The following is a 21,247-nucleotide window of genomic DNA, read 5'->3' as shown; positions in this document are numbered from 1 at the left end:
ATAGGGGGGGGGGTCAGATCCATAGGGGGGGGTCAGACCCATAGGGGGGGGTCAGACCCATGGGGGGGGGTCAGACCCATAGGGGGGGGGGGGTCAGACCCATAGGGGGGGGTCAGACCCATATGTGGGGGTCAGACCCATGGGGGGGGGGTCAGACCCATAGGGGGGGGGTTAGACCCATAGGGGGGGGTCAGACCCATATGTGGGGGTCAGACCCATATGTGTGGGTCAGACCCATAGGGGGGGGGTCAGACCCATAGGGGGGGGGGTCAGACCCATATGTGGGGGTCAGACCCATATGTGGGGGTCACTTCTGCAGCTGTTTGATCCGAGCATCAATGGCAGCAAAGTTCTGCTCCACTATGGCCACATTGTCCTTCATGGTCTTCTGGACCTATAGGGATGTGGGGCAGGAGGGGGACCCCCCATTGAACCCTATGGGGGACCCACCATTGAACCCTATGGGGTACCCACCCATTGTACCCTATGGGGGTATCCACCCATTGAACCCTATGGGGGACCCACCATTGAACCCTATGGGGGACCCCCCATTGAACCCTATGGGGGACACCCCATTGAAACCTATGGGGGATCCCCCCATTGCACCCTATGGGGGACCCACCCATTGAACCCTATAGGGGACCCACCCGTTGAACCCTATGGGGGACCCCCCATTGAACCCTATGGGGGACTCACCCATTGAACCCTATGGGGGAGCCACCCATTGAACCCTATGGGGGACTCACCCATTGAACCCTATGGGGGACCCCCCATTGAACCCTATGGAGGGACCCACCCATTGAACCCTATGGGGGATCCCCCATTGAACCCTATGGGGGACTCACCCATTGAACCCTATGGGGGATCCCCCATTGAACCCTATGGGGGACTCACCCATTGAACCCTATGGGGGATCCCCCATTGAACCCTATGGGGGACCTACACATTGAACCCTATGGGGGACCCCCATTGAACCCTATGGGGGGACCCACCCATTGAACCCTATGGGGGACCCACCCATAGCACCCTATGGGTGACTCCCACATTGCACCCTATGGGGGACCCACCCATTTCACCCCATGGGGGGACCATCCCATTGCACCCTATAGGGAGACCCCCCCATTGGACCCTATGGTGGGACTCCCCCATTGCACCCTATGGGGGCACCCCCTCATTGTACCCTATGGGGGATCCCCCATTGCACCCTATGGGGGACCCCCCATAGCACCCTATGGGGGATCCCCCATTGCACCCTATGAAGACCCCCCCATTGCACCCTACGGGGACCCCTCATTGTACCCTATGGGGACCCACCCATTGAACCCTATGGGGGAATTGCACCCTATGGGGGATCCCCCCATTGCACCCTATGGGGGACCCACCCACTGTACCCTATGGGGGGACCCACCCATTGAACCCTATGGGGGATCCCCACATTGCACCCTATGGGGGACCCACACATTGCACCCTATGGGGGACCCACACATTGAACCCTATGGGGACCCCTCATTGTACCCTATGGGGACCCACCTATTGCACCCTATGGAGGGAGCCCCCATTGCACCCTATAGGAGACGCACCCATTGCACCCTATGGGGACCCCCCCAGTGAACCCTATGGGTCCCACCTCAGCCAGCAGGGCCCCATTGTCCTTTAGGGCCATGGACACCTCCTGTTGGGTAGTGTCCAAGTGCAGCAGGACCTGCCCGAACTGGGAGGCTATGGGGGGAATGGGGGAGGGGTCAGTGATGTGGGGCAGGAGGCACCAGAGGGATCAACCCCCCCCAGCCCCACACACTGACCCATAGATCCTGACCCACATCCTGACCCACATCCTGCCCCACATCCTGACCCATAGATCCTGACCCACATCCTGACCCATAGATCCTGACCCACATCCTGACCCATAGATCCTGACCCACATCCTGACCCACATCCTGACCCACATCCTGACCCACATCCTGACCCATAGATCCTGACCCACATCCTGACCCACATCCTGACCCACATCCTGCCCCACACCCAGCCCCACATCCTGCCCCACATCCTGACCCACATCCTGACCCACATCCTGACCCATAGATCCTGACCCACATCCTGACCCATAGATCCTGACCCACATCCTGACCCACATCCTGACCCACATCTGACCCATAGATCCTGCCCCACATCCAGCCCCACACCCAGCCCCACACCCAGCCCCACATCCTGCCCCACACCTGCCCCACACCCAGCCCCACACCAGCCCCACACCTGCCCCACATCCAGCCCCACATCCAGCCCCACACCCAGCCCCACATCCTGCCCCACACCTGCCCCACACCCAGCCCCACACCCAGCCCCACACCCAGCCCCACACCCTGACCCACACCCTGCCCCACATCCTGCCCCACATCCAGCCCCACATCCAGCCCCACATCCCTGCCCCACATCCAGCCCCACACCCTGCCCCACATCCAGCCCCACATCCAGCCCCACATCCCTGCCCCACACCCTGCCCCACATCCAGCCCCACACCAGCCCCACACCTGCCCCACATCCTGCCCCACATCCAGCCCCACATCCAGCCCCACATCCTGCCCCACACCAGCCCCACACCTGCCCCACACCTTGCTCATGCAGCTCCTTCAGGGTCACCAAGCGCTGCACCAGGTCAGGCAGGGCAGTGGCTATAGGGTCCCAGCGCTGGAGGGTCTCATAGACCTGATGGATCTGAGGGCCCCATATGGGGTCAGGACAGTGTATAGGGCACAGCAGCCCCTGCCCCATAGCGAGACCCTCACCTTGCTCTGGGTGTCAGCGTCCTGCACAGCTGCCTTGTGCTTGGCAACCTCATTCACCTTCCCCAGGACACTCTGGGGGCGAAGGGAGACCCCAAATGTACCACATGGAACCCCCATAGCATCCCCACAGCTGCCCCATAGCAGCCCCATAGCATCCCCATAGCTGCCCCATAGCATCCCCACAGCTGCCCCATAGCATCCCCATAGCATCCCCATAGCTGCCCCATAGCTGCCCCATAGCATCCCCATAGCTGCCCCATAGCATCCCCATAGCATCCCCATAGCTGCCCCATAGCAGCCCCATAGCATCCCCATAGCTGCCCCATAGCATCCCCACAGCTGCCCCATAGCTGCCCCATAGCTGCCCCATAGCATCCCCACAGCTGCCCCATAGCTGCCCCATAGCTGCCCCATAGCTGCCCCATAGCATCCCCATAGCTGCCCCATAGCATCCCCACAGCTGCCCCATAGCTGCCCCATAGCATCCCCATAGCATCCCCATAGCAGCCCCATAGCATCCCCATAGCTGCCCCATAGCATCCCCATAGCATCCCCATAGCAGCCCCATAGCATCCCCATAGCATCCCCATAGCTGCCCCATAGCTGCCCCATAGCATCCCCATAGCTGCCCCATAGCATCCCCACAGCTGCCCCATAGCTGCCCCATAGCATCCCCATAGCATCCCCATAGCAGCCCCATAGCATCCCCATAGCTGCCCCATAGCATCCCCATAGCTGCCCCATAGCTGCCCCATAGCATCCCCATAGCTGCCCCATAGCATCCCCATAGCTGCCCCATAGCATCCCCATAGCATCCCCATAGCAGCCCCATAGCTGCCCCATAGCATCCCCATAGCATCCCCATAGCTGCCCCATAGCTGCCCCATAGCAGCCCCATAGCTGCCCCATAGCATCCCCATAGCATCCCCATAGCATCCCCATAGCTGCCCCATAGCTGCCCCATAGCAGCCCCATAGCTGCCCCATAGCATCCCCATAGCATCCCCATAGCTGCCCCATAGCTGCCCCATAGCAGCCCCATAGCTGCCCCATAGCATCCCCATAGCATCCCCATAGCTGCCCCATAGCATCCCCATAGCATCCCCATAGCATCCCCATGGCATCCCCATAGCATCCCCATAGCATCCCCATAGCATCCCCATAGCTGCCCCATAGCTGCCCCATAGCATCCCCATAGCATCCCCATAGCATCCCCATAGCTGCCCCATAGCTGCCCCATAGCTGCCCCATAGCAGCCCCATAGCTGCCCCATAGCTGCCCCATAGCTGCCCCCACCCCATATCCTCACCTGCAGTCTTGCCTCCACCTGGTCCAGCACAGCCATGTCCAGGATACTGACCTTGGCCTGGAGGAGCTGAACAGTCTCCTATGGGGCAGGGGGGGTCAGGGTGTATGGATGCTATGGGTGCTATGGGTGCTATGGATGCTATGGGTGCTATGGATGCTATGGGTGCTATGGGTGCTATGGATGCTATGGGTGCTATGGGTGCTATGGGTGCTATGGGTGCTATGGATGCTATGGGTGCTATGGATGCTATGGATGCTATGGGTGCTATGGGTGCTATGGATGCTATGGGTGCTATGGGTGCTATGGATGCTATGGGTGCTATGGATGCTATGGGTGCTATGGGTGCTATGGATGCTATGGGTGCTATGGGTGCTATGGATGCTATGGGTGCTATGGGTGCTATGGATGCTATGGGTGCTATGGGTGCTATGGGTGCTATGGATGCTATAGGTGCTATGGGTGCTATGGGTGCTATGGGTGCTATGGGTGCTATGGATGCTATGGGTGCTATGGATGCTATGGGTGCTATGGGTGCTATGGGTGCTATGGATGCTATGGGTGCTATGGATGCTATGGGTGCTATGGGTGCTATGGGTGCTATGGATGCTATGGGTGCTATGGGTGCTATGGGTGCTATGGATGCTATGGGTGCTATGGATGCTATGGGTGCTATGGGTGCTATGGGTGCTATGGGTGCTATGGATGCTATGGGTGCTATGGGTGCTATGGATGCTATGGATGCTATAGGTGCTATGGGGGCTATGGGGCCCCTGCCTCCCACCCCCCCCCCCAACTCACCATGAGGTTGGTTCCCTTCAGCCCAACCAGCAGTGGGTTCTGTGGGGAAGGGAACGGGATCAGTGGGTCAGGATCTATGGGTCAGGATGTGGGTCAGGATGTGGGTCAGGATGTGGGTCAGGATCTATGGGTCAGGATGTGGGTCAGGATGTGGGTCAGGATGTGGGTCAGGATGTGGGTCAGGATCTATGGGTCAGGATGTGGGTCAGGATCTCTGGGTCAGGATGTGGGTCAGGATGTGGGTCAGGATCTATGGGTCAGGATGTGGGTCAGGTTCTATGGGTCAGGATGTGGGTCAGGATGTGGGTCAGGATGTGGGTCAGGATCTATGGGTCAGATGTGGGTCAGGGTGTGGGTCAGGATCTATGGGGCAGGATGTGGGTCAGGATGTGGGTCAGGATGTGGGTCAGATGTGGGGCAGGATCTATGGGTCAGGATGTGGGTCAGGATCTATGGGTCAGGATCTATGGGTCAGATGTGGGTCAGGATGTGGGTCAGGATGTGGGTCAGGATCTATGGGTCAGGATCTATGGGTCAGGATGTGGGTCAGGATCTATGGGTCAGGATCTATGGGTCAGGATCTATGGGTCAGGATCTATGGGTCAGGATCTATGGGTCAGGATGTGGGTCAGGATCTATGGGTCAGGATCTATGGGTCAGGATCTATGGGTCAGGATCTATGGGTCAGGATGTGGGTCAGGATCTATGGGTCAGGATCTATGGGTCAGATGTGGGTCAGGATGTGGGTCAGGATGTGGGTCAGGATCTATGGGTCAGGATCTATGGGTCAGGATGTGGGTCAGGATCTATGGGTCAGGATCTATGGGTCAGGATCTATGGGTCAGGATGTGGGTCAGTATCTATGGGTCAGGATGTGGGTCAGGATGTGGGTCAGGATGTGGGTCAGGATCTATGGGTCAGGATGTGGGTCAGGATGTGGGTCAGGATCTATGGGTCAGATGTGGGTCAGGATCTATAGGTCAGATGTGGGTCAGGCCTGACCTGGGTCTCAGTCTCACATCTCACTATAGTCTCCAGCTGCTCAAGTCTCTTCTCCAGCTCAGCCACCTGGGGCAGGATGAGACCAGGGAAGGTTTGGGATGAACCTGCTGCCATCCCATAATATATCCTATAGGATCAGCTCCATGTCTCCTATAGGATCAGCCACATGTCCCCTATGGGATCAGCCCCATGTCCCCTATGGGATCAGCCCCATGTCCCCTATAGGATCAGCTCCATGTCCCCTATGGGATCAGCTCCATGTCCTATGGGATCAGCTCCATGTCCCCTATGGGATCAGCTCCATATCCCCTATGGGATCAGCTCCATCCCCTATGGGATCAGCTCCATGTCCCCTATGGGATGTCCCCATGTCCCTATAGGATGTCCCCATGTCCCTATAGGATGTCCCCATATCCCCTATAGGATGTCCCCATGTCCCTATAGGATGTCCCCATGTCCCTATAGGATGTCCCCATGTCCCCTATAGGATGTCCCTATGTCCCCTATAGGATGTCCCCAGTTCCCTATAGGATGTCCCTATGTCCCCTATAGGATGTCCCCAGTTCCCTATAGGATGTCCCCATGTCCCCTATAGGATGTCCCATGTCCCCTATAGGATGTCCCCAGTCCCCTATAGGATGTCCCCATATCCCCTATAGGATGTCCCCATGACCCCTATAGGATGTCCCCATATCCCCTATAGGATGTCCCCAGTCCCCTATAGGATGTCCCCATGTCCCCTATAGGATGTCCCCATGTCCCCTATAGGATGTCCCCATATCCCCTATAGGATGTCCCCATGTCCCCTATAGGATGTCCCCATATCCCCTATAGGATGACCCCATGACCCCTATAGGATGTCCCCATGACCCCTATAGGATGTCCCCATGACCCCTATAGGATGACCCCATGACCCCTATAGGATGTCCCCATGACCCCTATAGGATGACCCCATGACCCCTATAGGATGTCCCCATGTCCCCTATAGGATGTCCCCATGACCCCTATAGGATGTCCCCATGTCCCTATAGGATGTCCCCATATCCCCTATAGGATGTCCCCATGTCCCTATAGGATGTCCCCATATCCCCTATAGGATGTCCCCATGTCCCTATAGGATGTCCCCATATCCCCTATAGGATGTCCCCATGTCCCTATAGGATGTCCCCATGTCCCCTATAGGATGACCCCATGACCCCTATAGGATGACCCCATGACCCCTATAGGGTCTCCCCAGTCCCCCCCCACCTTGGTGCTCTGGTTGAACTGGTCCAGCTCAGGTCGCCAGTAGAGTTCAAAGGTTATGGGGTCACCGGATGTTCCCGTTGGGGTTTTGCTCTTCCCTCTGGTCCCTTTGGCCACTTCCAACTGGTGCAGGAGGCGCCTGGGGGGGGAGGGGAGAGAGAGACACATAGAGACCTATAGAGACCTATAGAGACCTATAGAGACACATAGAGACCTATAGAGACACATAGAGACACATAGAGACCTATAGAGACCTATAGAGACACATAGAGACACATAGAGACCTATAGAGACCTATAGAGACCTATAGAGACACATAGAGACACATAGAGACCTATAGAGACACATAGAGACACATAGAGACCTATAGAGACACATAGAGACACATAGAGACCTATAGAGACACATAGAGACACATAGAGACCTATAGAGACACATAGAGACACATAGAGACCTATAGAGACACATAGAGACACATAGAGACCTATAGAGACACATAGAGACACATAGAGACCTATAGAGACACATAGAGACACATAGAGACCTATAGAGACACATAGAGACCTATAGAGACACATAGAGACACATAGAGACACATAGAGACACATAGAGACCATAGAGACCCATAGAGACCCATAGAGACCTATAGAGACACATAGAGACACATAGAGACCTATAGAGACACATAGAGACACATAGAGACACATAGAGACACATAGAGACACATAGAGACACATAGAGACCTATAGAGACACATAGAGACACATAGAGACACATAGAGACACATAGAGACCATAGAGACCCATAGAGACCCATAGAGACCTATAGAGACACATAGAGACACATAGAGACCTATAGAGACACATAGAGACACATAGAGACACATAGAGACACATAGAGACACATAGAGACACATAGAGACACATAGAGACCTATAGAGACACATAGAGACACATAGAGAAACATAGAGACACATAGAGACCATAGAGACCCATAGAGACCCATAGAGACCTATAGAGACACATAGAGACACATAGAGACCTATAGAGACACATAGAGACACATAGAGACCTATAGAGACACATAGAGACCTATAGAGACACATAGAGACACATAGAGACACATAGAGACACATAGAGACCATAGAGACCCATAGAGACCCATAGAGACACATAGAGACACATAGAGACCTATAGAGACACATAGAGACACATAGAGACCTATAGAGACACATAGAGACACATAGAGACACATAGAGACACATAGAGACACATAGAGACACATAGAGACCTATAGAGACACATAGAGACACATAGAGACCTATAGAGACACATAGAGACACATAGAGACCTATAGAGACACATAGAGACCTATAGAGACACATAGAGACACATAGAGACCCATAGAGACACATAGAGACCATAGAGACCCATAGAGACCCATAGAGACCCATAGAGACCCATCGAGACCCATAGAGACACATAGAGACCTATAGAGACACATAGAGACACATAGAGACCCACATCTGACCCACATCTGACCCATAGTGACCCACATCTGACCCCCCCCTGCCCCCCCCCCGCCCCCCATCCCCCCCCACTCACTTGGCCAGTGCTCCCTGTGGGTCAGTGAAGTCAATGGCAGCTGTGGGGCCCAGAACCTGGTGCAGGTGACTGGAGAGCAGCTGGTGCCTGAGCCCCTCAACCTGCCTGGCCAGGCCCATGGGGGTCACATCCTGCTCCAGGCCCTGCAGGGAACCCTGGGGGCACATATGGTACCATAGGGGGCAATGGGGCACATATGGTACCATAGGGGGCAATGGGGCACATATGGTACCATAGGGGGCAATGGGCACATGGGTACATAGGGGGCAATGGGGCACATATGGTACCATAGGGGGCAATGGGGCACATGTGGTACCATAGGGGGCAATGGGGCACATATGGTACCATAGGGGGCAATGGGGCACATATGGTACCATAGGGGGCAATGGGCACATGTGGTACCATAGGGGGCAATGGGGACATGTGGTACCATAGGGGGCAATGGGGACATGTGGTACCATAGGGGCAATGGGGCACATATGGTACCATAGGGAGCAATGGGGCACATGTGGTACCATAGGGGGCAATGGGGCACATATGGTACCATAGGGGCAATGGGGCACATATGGTACCATAGGGGGCAATGGGGCACATGTGGTACCATAGGGGGCAATGGGGCACATATGGTACCATAGGGGGCAATGGGGCACATATGGTACCATAGGGGGCAATGGGCACATATGGTACCATAGGGGGCAATGGGGCACATATGGTACCATAGGGGGCAATGGGGCACATATGGTACCATAGGGGGCAATGGGGCACATGTGGTACCATAGGGGGCAATGGGGCACATATGGTACCATAGGGGGCAATGGGGACATAGGGGGCAATGGGGCACATATGGTACCATAGGGGGCAATGGGGCACATGGGTACATAGGGGCAATGGGGCACATATGGTACCATAGGGGCAATGGGGCACATATGGTACCATAGGGGGCAATGGGGCACATGTGGTACCATAGGGGGCAATGGGGCACATATGGTACCATAGGGGCAATGGGGCACATATGGTACCATAGGGGGCAATGGGGACATAGGGGGCAATGGGGCACATATGGTACCATAGGGGGCAATGGGGCACATATGGTACCATAGGGGGCAATGGGGCACATGTGGTACCATAGGGGGCAATGGGGCACATGTGGTACCATAGGGGGCAATGGGGCACATATGGTACCATAGGGGGCAATGGGGCACATGTGGTACCATAGGGGGCAATGGGGGCACATATGGTACCATAGGGGCAATGGGGCACATATGGTACCATAGGGGGCAATGGGGCACATGTGGTACCATAGGGGGCAATGGGGCACATATGGTACCATAGGGGGCAATGGGGCACATGTGGTACCATAGGGGCAATGGGGCACATGGGTACATAGGGGACAATGGGGACATATGGTACCATAGGGGCAATGGGCACATATGGTACCATAGGGGGCAATGGGGCACATATGGTACCATAGGGGCAATGGGGCACATGGGTACATAGGGGACAATGGGGACATATGGTACCATAGGGGGCAATGGGGCACATATGGTACCATAGGGGGCAATGGGCACATGTGGTACCATAGGGGGCAATGGGGACATATGGTACCACAGGGGGCAATGGGGCACATATGGTACCATAGGGAGCAATGGGGCACATATGGTACCATAGGGGGCAATGGGGCACATATGGTACCATAGGGGGCAATGGGGCACATATGGTACCATAGGGAGCAATGGGGCACATATGGTACCATAGGGGGCAATGGGGCACATGTGGTACCATAGGGGGCAATGGGGCACATGTGGTACCATAGGGGCAATGGGGCACATGTGGTACCATAGGGGGCAATGGGGCACATATGGTACCATAGGGGGCAATGGGGCACATATGGTACCATAGGGGGCAATGGGGCCATATGGTACCATAGGGGGCAATGGGGCACATATGGTACCATAGGGGCAATGGGGCACATATGGTACCATAGGGGCAATGGACACATATGGTACCATAGGGGCAATGGGGACATATGGTACCATAGGGGCAATGGGGCACATGTGGTACCATAGGGGCAATGGGGACATATGGTACCATAGGGGCAATGGGGCACATATGGTACCATAGGGGCAATGGGGCACATATGGTACCATAGGGGCAATGGGGCACATGTGGTACCATAGGGGCAATGGGGACATATGGTACCATAGGGGGCAATGGGGACATATGGTACCATAGGGGGCAATGGGGCACATATGGTACCATAGGGGCAATGGGGCACATGGGTACATAGGGGGCAATGGGACACATATGGTACCATAGGGGGCAATGGGGCACATATGGTACCATAGGGGGCAATGGGGCACATATGGTACCATAGGGGGCAATGGGGCACATATGGTACCATAGGGGGCAATGGGGCACATATGGTACCATAGGGGGCAATGGGGCACATATGGTACCATAGGGGGCAATGGGGCACATATGGTACCATAGGGGGCAATGGGGCACATATGGTACCATAGGGGGCAATGGGGCACATATGGTACCATAGGGGGCAATGGGGCACATATGGTACCATAGGGGGCAATGGGGCACATATGGTACCATAGGGGGCAATGGGGCACATATGGTACCATAGGGGCAATGGGGCACATACGGTACCATAGGGGGCAATGGGGCACATATGGTACCATAGGGGGCAATGGGGCACATATGGTACCATAGGGGGCAATGGGGCACATATGGTACCATAGGGGGCAATGGGGCACATATGGTACCATAGGGGCAATGGGGCACATATGGTACCATAGGGGGCAATGGGGCACATATGGTACCATAGGGGGCAATGGGGCACATATGGTACCATAGGGGCAATGGGCACATATGGTACCATAGGGGCAATGGGGCACATATGGTACCATAGGGGGCAATGGGGCACATACGGTACCATAGGGGGCAATGGGGCACATATGGTACCATAGGGGGCAATGGGGCACATATGGTACCATAGGGGGCAATGGGGCACATATGGTACCATAGGGGGCAATGGGGCACATATGGTACCATAGGGGGCAATGGGGCACATGTGGTACCATAGGGGGCAATGGGCACATATGGTACCATAGGGGGCAATGGGGCACATATGGTACCATAGGGGCAATGGGCACATATGGTACCATAGGGGCAATGGGCACATATGGTACCATAGGGGGCAATGGGCACATATGGTACCATAGGGGGCAATGGGGCACATACGGTACCATAGGGGGCAATGGGGCACATACGGTACCATAGGGGGCAATGGGGCACATATGGTACCATAGGGGGCAATGGGGCACATATGGTACCATAGGGGGCAATGGGGCACATATGGTACCATAGGGGGCAATGGGGCACATATGGTACCATAGGGGGCAATGGGGCACATGTGGTACCATAGGGGGCAATGGGGCACATGTGGTACCATAGGGGGCAATGGGCACATATGGTACCATAGGGGGCAATGGGGCACATGTGGTACCATAGGGGGCAATGGGGGACATGTGGTACCATAGGGGGCAATGGGGCACATGTGGTACCATAGGGGGCAATGGGGCACATATGGTACCATAGGGGGCAATGGGGCACATGTGGTACCATAGGGGGCAATGGGCACATATGGTACCATAGGGGGCAATGGGGCACATATGGTACCATAGGGGCAATGGGGCACATATGGTACCATAGGGGGCAATGGGGCACATGTGGTACCATAGGGGGCAATGGGGCACATATGGTACCATAGGGGGCAATGGGCACATGTGGTACCATAGGGGGCAATGGGCACATACGGTACCATAGGGGGCAATGGGGGACATGTGGTACCATAGGGGGCAATGGGGCACATACGGTACCATAGGGGGCAATGGGGCACATGTGGTACCATAGGGGGCAATGGGGCACATACGGTACAATAGGGGGCAATGGGGACATATGGTACCATAGGGGCAATGGGGCACATATGGTACCATAGGGGGCAATGGGCACATATGGTACCATAGGGGGCAATGGGCACATGTGGTACCATAGGGGCAATGGGGCACATGGGTACATAGGGGGCAATGGGGACATATGGTACCATAGGGGCAATGGGGCACATGGGTACATAGGGGGCAATGGGGCACATGTGGTACCATAGGGGCAATGGGGCACATGTGGTACCATAGGGGGCAATGGGACACATGTGGTACCATAGGGGCAATGGGGCACATGTGGTACCATAGGGGCAATGGGGCACATGTGGTACCATAGGGGGCAATGGGGCACATGTGGTACCATAGGGGGCAATGGGGCACATGTGGTACCATAGGGGCAATGGGGCACATATGGTACCATAGGGGCAATGGGGCACATGTGGTACCATAGGGGGCAATGGGGCACATGTGGTACCATAGGGGCAATGGGGCACATGTGGTACCATAGGGGCAATGGGACACATGTGGTACCATAGGGGGCAATGGGGCACATATGGTACCATAGGGGCAATGGGGCACATATGGTACCATAGGGGGCAATGGGGCACATGGGTACATAGGGGGCAATGGGCACATGTGGTACCATAGGGGGCAATGGGGCACATATGGTACCATAGGGGGCAATGGGGCACATATGGTACCATAGGGGGCAATGGGGCACATGTGGTACCATAGGGGGCAATGGGGCACATATGGTACCATAGGGGGCAATGGGGCACATATGGTACCATAGGGGGCAATGGGGCACATATGGTACCAGAGGGGGCAATGGGGGGGGGGCACTATGGGGATGGGCGGTTACTATGGTTATGGGATGGTTACTATGGTGATGATTGGTTGCTATGGGGATGGGGTGGTTGCTATGGTGACAGGTGATCACTATGGTTATGGGATGGTTACTATGGTTACGGGATGGTTACCATGGTGACGGGTGGTTGATCACTATGGGGATGGGATGGTTACCATGGTGATGGGTGGTTACTATGGTGATGGTTGGTTGCTATGGTGATGGTTGGTTACCATGGTGATGGGATGGTTGCTATGGTGATGGATGGTTACTATGGTGATGGATGGTTACCATGGTGATGGATGGTTACTATGGTTATGGGATGGTTACTATGGTTATGGGATGGTTGCTATGGTGATGGATGGTTACTATGGTGATGGATGGTTACCATGGTGATGGATGGTTACTATGGTTATGGGATGGTTACTATGGTTATGGGATGGTTGCTATGGTGATGGATGGTTACTATGGTGATGGATGGTTACCATGGTGATGGATGGTTACTATGGTTATGGGATGGTTGCTATGGTGACGGGTGGTTGCTATGATGATGGTTGGTTGCTATGGCAACAGGTGGTTGCTGGGCTGGTTGCTGCTCACCTGGATCTGCTCCACCTCCCTGCTCAGCTCCTGTAGCTCATACTGTAGCCGATGGTATCTCTGCTGTGGGGTCTCCTTGGCACCAACCCCCTCACCCACCTACACACAGCAATGGGGGGGGCATTGAACTGGAAACCAGTATGAACCAGTACACCCAGTGCTCTGTACTGGTGCTGATGCCTTCACCCATGGGCTGGGGTCTGAGCTTCATCCCTCCCTCATCCTCACCCCATTGCTCAACTGGAACCTCATGGAGAGAGCAACTGGTGCTACTGGTACCAGTATAACCAGTATAACCCAGCACCAGTTAAACCCAGCACCAGTCCCAGTATGGGCATCACCAGGAGTGCACCAAAGCCATAGACAGCAATGGAGGTGGTGGAGCTCCCATCCCATCCTTCATACTGGTGTAACTGGTGTTACTGGTGTTACTGGTGTAACTGGTGTAACTGGTGTTACTGGTGTTACTGGTGTTACTGGTGTTACTGGTGTTACTGGTGTAACTGGTGTAACTGGTGTTACTGGTGTTACTGGTGTTACTGGTGTAACTGGTGTAACTGGTGTTACTGGTGTTACTGGTGTAACTGGTGTTACTGGGGTTACTGGTGTTACTGGTGTTACTGGTGTAACTGGTGTTACTGGTGTTACTGGTGTAACTGGTGTAACTGGTGTTACTGGTGTTACTGGTGTTACTGGTGTTACTGGTGTCACTGGTGTTACTGGTGTTACTGGTGTCACTGGTGTGACTGGTGTTACTGGTGTTACTGGTGTAACTGGTGTTACTGGTGTTACTGGTGTCACTGGTGTCACTGGTGTAACTGGTGTTACTGGTGTAACTGGTGTAACTGGTGTAACTGGTGTTACTGGTGTTACTGGTGTTACTGGTGTTACTGGTGTAACTGGTGTTACTGGTGTTACTGGTGTTACTGGTGTTACTGGTGTAACTGGTGTAACTGGTGTTACTGGTGTTACTGGTGTTACTGGTGTTACTGGTGTAACTGGTGTTACTGGTGTTACTGGTGTTACTGGTGTTACTGGTGTTACTGGTGTTACTGGTGCTCTCACCATCTCATACTCTCCAGCCTCATATCCTGTTGTCCTGCTCCGGGTGATGCGGTCAGAGAAATCTATGGGGAGAAGATCAATGGGGTCACCCCATAGACCAACCAGTGCTCCCAGTAACACCTCCCAGTGCTCCCAGTGCTCCCAGTGCTCCCAGTGCTCCCAGTACATCCCAGTACATCCCAGTGCTCCCAGTGCTCCCAGTGCTCCCAGTAACACCTCCCAGTGCCCCCAGTGCCCCCAGTGCTCCCAGTGCTCCCAGTACATCCCAGTGCTCCCAGTGCTCCCAGTGCTCCCAGTACATCCCAGTGCCCCCAGTGCTCCCAGTGCTCCCAGTAACACCTCCCAGTGCTCCCAGTGCTCCCAGTACATCCCAGTACATCCCAGTGCTCCCAGTGCTCCCAGTGCTCCCAGTGCTCCCAGTGCTCCCAGTGCATCCCAGTGCCCTCAGTGCTCCCAGTGCTCCCAGTGCCCCCAGTGCTCCCAGTGCTCCCAGTGCTCCCAGTGCTCCCAGTGCTCCCAGTGCTCCCAGTGCTCCCAGTGCTCCCAGTACATCCCAGTACATCCCATTGCTCCCAGTGCTCCCAGTACTCCCAGTGCTCCCCAGTGCTCCCCAGTGCTCCCCAGTGCTCCCAGTACTCCCAGTGCTCCCCAGTGCTCCCCAGTGCTCCCAGTACTCCCAGTGCTCCCCAGTGCTCCCCAGTGCTCCCAGTGCTCCCAGTGCTCCCAGTGCTCCCAGTGCTCCCAGTACATCCCAGTGCTCCCAGTGCTCCCAGTGCTCCCAGTGCTCCCAGTGCTCCCAGTGCTCCCAGTGCTCCCAGTACATCCCAGTGCTCCCAGTGCTCCCAGTGCTCCCAGTGCTCCCAGTACATCCCAGTACCCCCAGTGCCCCCAGTGCTCCCAGTGCTCCCAGTGCTCCCAGTGCTCCCAGTGCTCCCAGTACATCCCAGTACATCCCAGTTCACTCACCGACCCCCTCAGTCCTCAGGTGCTTGTCCCTGAATCTCTCATAGGCATCATTGGGGTTAATGATCAGATGCTCAACACTGGAGCTGGACAGTTCCTCCTATGGGGCAGGGACCCATTGAACCCACTGCCTGCCCCATAAGTGACCCATTGACCCCATTGCCTGCCCCATAAGTGACCATTGAACCCACTGCCTGCCCCATAAGTGCTCCTATGGGGCTGTGTCTGCCCCATGGATTCCACCCTATAGGGCTGCATCTGCCCCATAGCCATGGCTTCCACCCCCCATAGGGGCTGGGTCTGCCCCATAGCAGTCCTATGGGGCTGAATCTGCCCTATAGCGGCTGCACCTGCCCCATAGCGGCTGCACCTGCCCCATAGCAGTCCTATGGGGCACTGTGTCTGCCCCACATCTTCCACCCCCATAGGGGCTGTATCTGCCCCATAGCAGCTGCATCTGCCCCATAGCGACTGCGTCTGCCCCATTGCAGTCCTATGGGGCTGAATCTGACCTATAGCCGCCCCATGGCCATGGCTTCCACCCCTATGGGGCTGAGTCTGCCCCATAGCGACTGCTTCTGCCCCATAGGGGTTGCACCTGCCCCATAGTGGTCCTATGGGGCTGCGTCTGCCCCACATCATCCACCCCCATAGGGGCTGTATCTGCCCCATAGCAACTGCGTCTGCCCCATAGATTCCACCCCATGGGGGACACCAAACATCAGCCCCTATGGGGCAGGAGGACCCCAGAGCATCAGGGCCCTATGGGAGGCACCGAAGGGCTCATCCAGCCCCATAGCGTGGGGAGATGTGGGGCAAGATGTGGGGTGAGATGTGGGGTCAGATGTGGGTCAGATGTGGGTCACTATGGGTCAGGATGTGGGTCAGATGTGGGTCAGATGTGGGTCAGATGTGGGTCAGATGTGGGTCACTATGGGTCAGATGTGGGTCAGATGTGGGTCAGATGTGGGTCAGATGTGGGTCAGATGTGGGTCAGATGTGGGTCAGATGTGGGGCAGATGTGGGTCAGATGTGGGTCACTATGGGTCAGATGTGGGGTCAGATGTGGGTCAGATGTGGGTCAGATGGGGGTCAGATGTGGGTCAGATGTGGGTCAGATGTGGGTCAGATGTGGGTCACTATGGGTCAGATGTGGGTCAGATGTGGGTCAGATGTGGGTCAGATGTGGGTCAGATGTGGGGTGAGATGTGGGTCAGATGTGGGTCAGATGTGGGTCAGATGTGGGGTGAGATGTGGGTCAGATGTGGGTCAGATGTGGGTCAGATGTGGGTCAGATGTGGGTCAGGTGTGGGTCAGATGTGGGTCTCTATGGGTCAGATGTGGGTCAGATGTGGGTCAGATGTGGGTCTCTATGGGTCAGATGTGGGTCAGATGTGGGTCTCTTACCAGCTCCTTGTGTTCCCCATAGGTGAGAACAGCAGAGGGGGAAGAGAAGAGACAAAAGCACATTAGAAAGCTCTGGGGCACAGGGGCTATGGGGCTGCCCCATAAGTGGCCATGCAGGAGGAGGGCGCTGGATGTGGGGCAGATGTGGGGCAGAGATGTGGGGCAGGATGAGCCCAATGCGGTGCTATGGGGCAAGCACAGCCTAGGGGAGCTGAGTCCTGCCCCATAGCGTGGTTGGGGGGCAGGAGACAAAGGGGGCAGCACATGCAGTGGGAGGAGGCAGCTGTGTCCTGACCCACAGGTCTGCCCCATAGCAGTGGGGCAGGACCCATAGCAGTGGGGCAGGACCCATAGCAGTGGGGCAGGACCCATAGCAGTGGGGTAGGACCCATAGCAGTGGGGCAGGACCCATAGCAGTGGGGTAGGACCCATAGCAGTGGGGCAGGACCCATAGCAGGGGGGCGCTAGTGACCCCATGGACCATGCAGAGAGCAAAGGTGGGGAGAGGGGGGACACAAAGGATGTGGGGCACAAAAGATGTGGGGCAGTGACCCATAGCAGCCCCATAGAGGTGCAGGTGCTGTGGGGCAGGGACCGAAGCCTATGGGGCAGTGACCCATAGCAGCCTCTATGGGGCACAGGTTCTATAGGGCAGGTGCTATGGGGCAGGTTCTATGGGGCAGGTGCTATGGGGCAGGTTCTATAGGGCAGGTTCTATGGGGCAGGTGCTATGGGGCAGGTTCTATGGGGCAGGATCTATAGGGCAGGTTCTATGGGGCAGGTTCTATGGGGCAGCCCCTATGGGGCAGGTGCTATGGGGCAGGTTCTATGGGGCAGGTGCTATGGGGCAGGTGCTATGGGGCAGGTTCTATGGGGCAGGTGCTATGGGGCAGGTTCTATGGGGCACAGGTTCTATGGGGCAGGTTCTATGGGGCAGGTGCTATGGGGCAGGTTCTATGGGGCAGGTTCTATGGGGCAGGTGCTATGGGGCAGGTTCTATGGGGCAGGTTCTATGGGGCAGGTTCTATGGGGCAGGTTCTATGGGGCACAGGTTCTATGGGGCAGGTTCTATGGGGCAGGTTCTATGGGGCAGGTTCTATGGGGCAGGTTCTATGGGGCACAGGTTCTATGGGGCAGGTTCTATGGGGCAGGTTCTATGGGGCAGGTGCTATGGGGCAGGTTCTATGGGGCAGGTTCTATAGGGCAGGTTCTATGGGGCAGGTCTATGGGGCAGGATCTATGGGTCAGGTTGTTCTCACCGCCTCGAACTCTGCCTGTTCATCCTCAGGGAGGTCACTGGTCTCATAGACATCAGGTTCATTCCTGGCCTGGAGCACAACCGGAAATGGTGACACAACAACATAAATACACTCAAATACACCCAAAAAACACCTCAAATACACCCGAACACAGAACCCGACACCCCAAATACCACCTGAAACACACCCAAAACCAGCCCCAACATCCCCAAACACCCCCAAAGAAACAGCACAAATACACCCGAACACAGCATCCAACAACCCCCAAACACCCCCAAAGACCCAGAAACACCACAAACATCTCCTATTGCCCCCAAACACCCCAAAACAACCCCCCAAATACCCACATTGCCCCACACCCCCCACTGCCCCCCAACCCCCCCAAACACATACCCAAACCCCCCAACACCCCAACATCCCCAACAGCCCCAAACATCTCCCATTGCCACCAAACACCCCCCCAAACACCACAAACACCCCCCAACACCCCCCATGACCCCCAAACACCCCCAAACACCCCAAACACCTCCGTTTGCCCCCAAACACCCCAAACACAGCACCCACCCCCCCCAATACCCCCAAACACCCCAAATACACCCCCCCACACCCCTAACCACCCCAAACAGCCGAAATACACCCCAAACACACACCCCAACCCCCCAAACACCTCTGACTGCCACCAAACACCCCAAATACCCCCAACACCCCAAACACAGCACCCACCCCCCCAAACAGACCCCAAACACATACCCTAACCCTCTACTACCCCCAACACCTCCCATTGCCCCCAACACCCCAAACACCCCCGAACACCCCAAATACACCCCAAATACAACCCTCAACACCCCAACAACCCCCCCAACACCCCCCAAACAACCCCCACACCCCCAATACCCTCAACACCACAAACACCCCTCCCAATACACCCAAACAACCTAAATACCCCCCCAAACACATACACCAACCCCCCCTATTGACCCCCAACACCCCAACACCTCCCATTGATCCCAAACACACCCCCCAACACCCCGACCACCACCAACACCCCCAAATACACCCCCAAACACCCCAAAGACAGCACTCATCCCCCCCATTACCCCCAAACACCCCAACAACACCCCCCAACACCCCCCAAACAACCCCCACACCCCAAACACCACAAACACCCCAAACACCCCCCCCAATACACCCCAACCCCACCCCCTCCCCCCCCCCCAACACCCCGACCACCACCAACACCCCCAAACAGGCCCCAAACACCCCAAATACACCCCCAATACACCCCAATACACCCCCCATCCCCCCCTCCCCCACCCCCCTCCCCCCCCCCCTCCCCTCCCCCACTGACGATCCCAGGCAGATCCGCGTATTTCGGATCCGCCATTGCCGGGTCGGGAACGGGGGGAGGGAACCGGAACAGCCGAACGGGGCTGGAGGGAGGGGCAGGTCTCGCGAGAACAGCGCGAGGGGGGCGGGGACTGAGCGCAGGGGGCGGAGCCTGCAAGGAGGGGGCGGGGACTGAGGGATGCGGCAATGGGGGGGATAGAGGGGGGTACATAGAGCATATGGGGGGTACTGGGAGCACTGGGTTGCAGTGGTTATTACTGGGAGCACTGGGAGCACTGGGGGTAATGGGGGTACTGGGATGCACTGGGGGTACTGGGAGCACTGGGAGCACTGGGAGCACTGGGGGCACTGGGAGCACTGGGAGCACTGGGGGCACTGGGGGTACTGGGGGTACTGGGATGCACTGGGAGCACTGGGAGCACTGGCAGCACTGGGGGTACTGGGATGCACTGGGAGCACTGGGAGCACTGGGGGCACTGGGAGCACTGGGAGCACTGGGAGCACTGGGGGCACTGGGGGTACTGGGAGCACTGGGGGCACATGGGGGCACATGGGGGGTACATGGGGGGCACATTGGGGTACATGGGGGTACATGGGGGACACATTGGGGTACATGGGGGTACATGGGGGCACATGGGGGTACATGGGGGTACATGGGGGTACATGGGGGTACATGGGGGTACATGGGGGGTACATGGGGGGTACATGGGGGTACATGGGGGTACATGGGGGGTACATGGGGGTACATGGGGGGTACATGGGGGTACATGGGGGTACATGGGGGGCACATTGGGGTACATGGGGGTACATGGGGGGCACATTGGGGTACATGGGGGTACATGGGGGGCACATTGGGGTACATGGGGGGTACATGGGGGTACATGGGGGTACATGGGGGGCACATGGGGGCACATGGGGGTACATGGGGGTACATGGGGGTACATGGGGGGTACATGGGGGTACATGGGGGCACATGGGGGTACATGGGGGCACATGGGGGTACATGGGGGTACATGGGGGGTACATGGGGGTACATGGGGGTACATGGGGGTACATGGGGGGCACATGG

At 56.5% G+C, this 21,247-nt stretch overlaps 1 protein-coding gene across 4 annotated transcripts; it reads right to left on the bottom strand.

The window, feature by feature from the left end:
* Positions 1–226: 226 nt before the first annotated feature.
* DCTN2 (dynactin subunit 2) lies at positions 227–20,269 on the bottom strand. Of its 4 annotated transcripts, XM_034071492.1 has the most exons (15): positions 20,180–20,269; positions 18,832–18,900; positions 17,573–17,578; positions 16,169–16,265; positions 15,203–15,264; positions 14,138–14,236; positions 8,741–8,895; positions 7,140–7,275; positions 5,892–5,957; positions 4,890–4,928; positions 4,092–4,169; positions 2,784–2,855; positions 2,610–2,712; positions 1,628–1,719; positions 228–394 (listed from the first exon to the last, which is right to left on the bottom strand). In XM_034071492.1, the coding sequence occupies exons 1-15, from the start codon at positions 20,213–20,215 to the stop codon at positions 308–310; spliced, it is 1,197 nt and encodes a 398-aa protein (XP_033927383.1). In that variant the 5' UTR covers positions 20,216–20,269; the 3' UTR covers positions 228–307. The 4 variants fall into 4 exon arrangements, with proteins under 4 accessions (XP_033927385.1, XP_033927386.1, XP_033927383.1 ...); XM_034071494.1 differs by lacking the exon at positions 2,784–2,855 and having other exon boundaries at positions 227–394; XM_034071495.1 differs by lacking the exon at positions 4,092–4,169 and having other exon boundaries at positions 227–394.
* Between the last annotated feature and the right edge of the window lie 978 nt (positions 20,270–21,247).

The sequence above is a fragment of the Melopsittacus undulatus genome, chromosome 21 (genome assembly GCF_012275295.1).
Source record: "Melopsittacus undulatus isolate bMelUnd1 chromosome 21, bMelUnd1.mat.Z, whole genome shotgun sequence".
NCBI lineage: Eukaryota > Metazoa > Chordata > Aves > Psittaciformes > Psittaculidae > Melopsittacus > Melopsittacus undulatus.
Note: the sequence above shows the minus strand (reverse complement) of the source record. Positions and strands in the feature narration are given on the sequence as shown.

Excerpts from the sequence above, each read along its gene's own strand:
- DCTN2 (XM_034071492.1), bottom strand. The coding sequence starts at position 20,215 with ATGGCGGATCCGAAATACGCGGATCTGCCTGGGATC. Across the intron at positions 7,276-8,740 it reads CCACAGGGAGCACTGGCCAA|GCGCCTCCTGCACCAGTTGG; the intron begins GTGAGTGGGGGG and ends CTCCCCCCCCAG. Across the intron at positions 395-1,627 it reads ATGGGGCCCTGCTGGCTGAG|GTCCAGAAGACCATGAAGGA; the intron begins GTGGGACCCATA and ends ACATCCCTATAG.